We start from the raw sequence: 629 nt of genomic DNA, 5'->3' as shown, positions 1-629 counted from the left end.
TCATTATATATATATTATAATAAAAATAATACCTGCTACATTAGGATCGCATATTTCTTTACTGGGAATGTTATCTTCACTATCGAGGCTTCCTACGCCATACATGAAGCATAGAAGACCCACGATGGCCGGAGCGTACAAACACTTCGTGTAAAACCCCAGCCAGGCAAAGTAAAGCCCTACTTTATCCCCAAAGTACCTCCTAATCAGCCACAGGGGCTGTCTTTTATACCTGACGAAGAGATATAAAAGAAGTGATCAAAAAAATAAAAGAAGAAATAGAGATTGAAACGAATTTTGGATACCATTGAGAGGGCCTAGCCCATATTAAGTACAATAAGTGCCTGTCTAGGATTTCACCATTCAGGCTAGGTTTGTTATAAGAGCCTTCGTGAAGAGAAAAGCAATCGAGATAAGTGCCATCTGCTAAAAGCCTTCGAATTCCTGCCTTCTCGTGAGTCTCATCGTATCTCGCTCTTAATAATATTTGCATTACTATTAGTGACCTTTGTGCAGGTGTGTAAGCAGTGTCTCTGTCCTTCACTACAAATCTATTAAGAAATTACAATAATTAATAATTAAATTTATAATTATTAATTTATGTATCTCTTCTTATTCTTTGGCTTCAT

The 629-nt window shown here is 36.6% G+C and overlaps 1 protein-coding gene across 1 annotated transcript; it reads right to left on the bottom strand.

Annotated features, from left to right (window-relative positions):
- Positions 1-3: 3 nt before the first annotated feature.
- LOC113463847 (anoctamin-4-like) lies at positions 4-551 on the bottom strand (the record flags this gene model as incomplete). The annotated part of the gene is made up of 2 exons (XM_026810735.1): positions 4-232; positions 306-551. Coding segments are annotated over 2 exons (475 nt in total), but the record flags the coding sequence as incomplete, so codon positions are not given.
- Between the last annotated feature and the right edge of the window lie 78 nt (positions 552-629).

Source organism: Ceratina calcarata, unplaced genomic scaffold (genome assembly GCF_001652005.2).
Source record: "Ceratina calcarata isolate Rehan_Ccalc_2016 unplaced genomic scaffold, ASM165200v1 scaffold1724, whole genome shotgun sequence".
NCBI classification, from domain to species: domain Eukaryota; kingdom Metazoa; phylum Arthropoda; class Insecta; order Hymenoptera; family Apidae; genus Ceratina; species Ceratina calcarata.
Note: the sequence above shows the minus strand (reverse complement) of the source record. Positions and strands in the feature narration are given on the sequence as shown.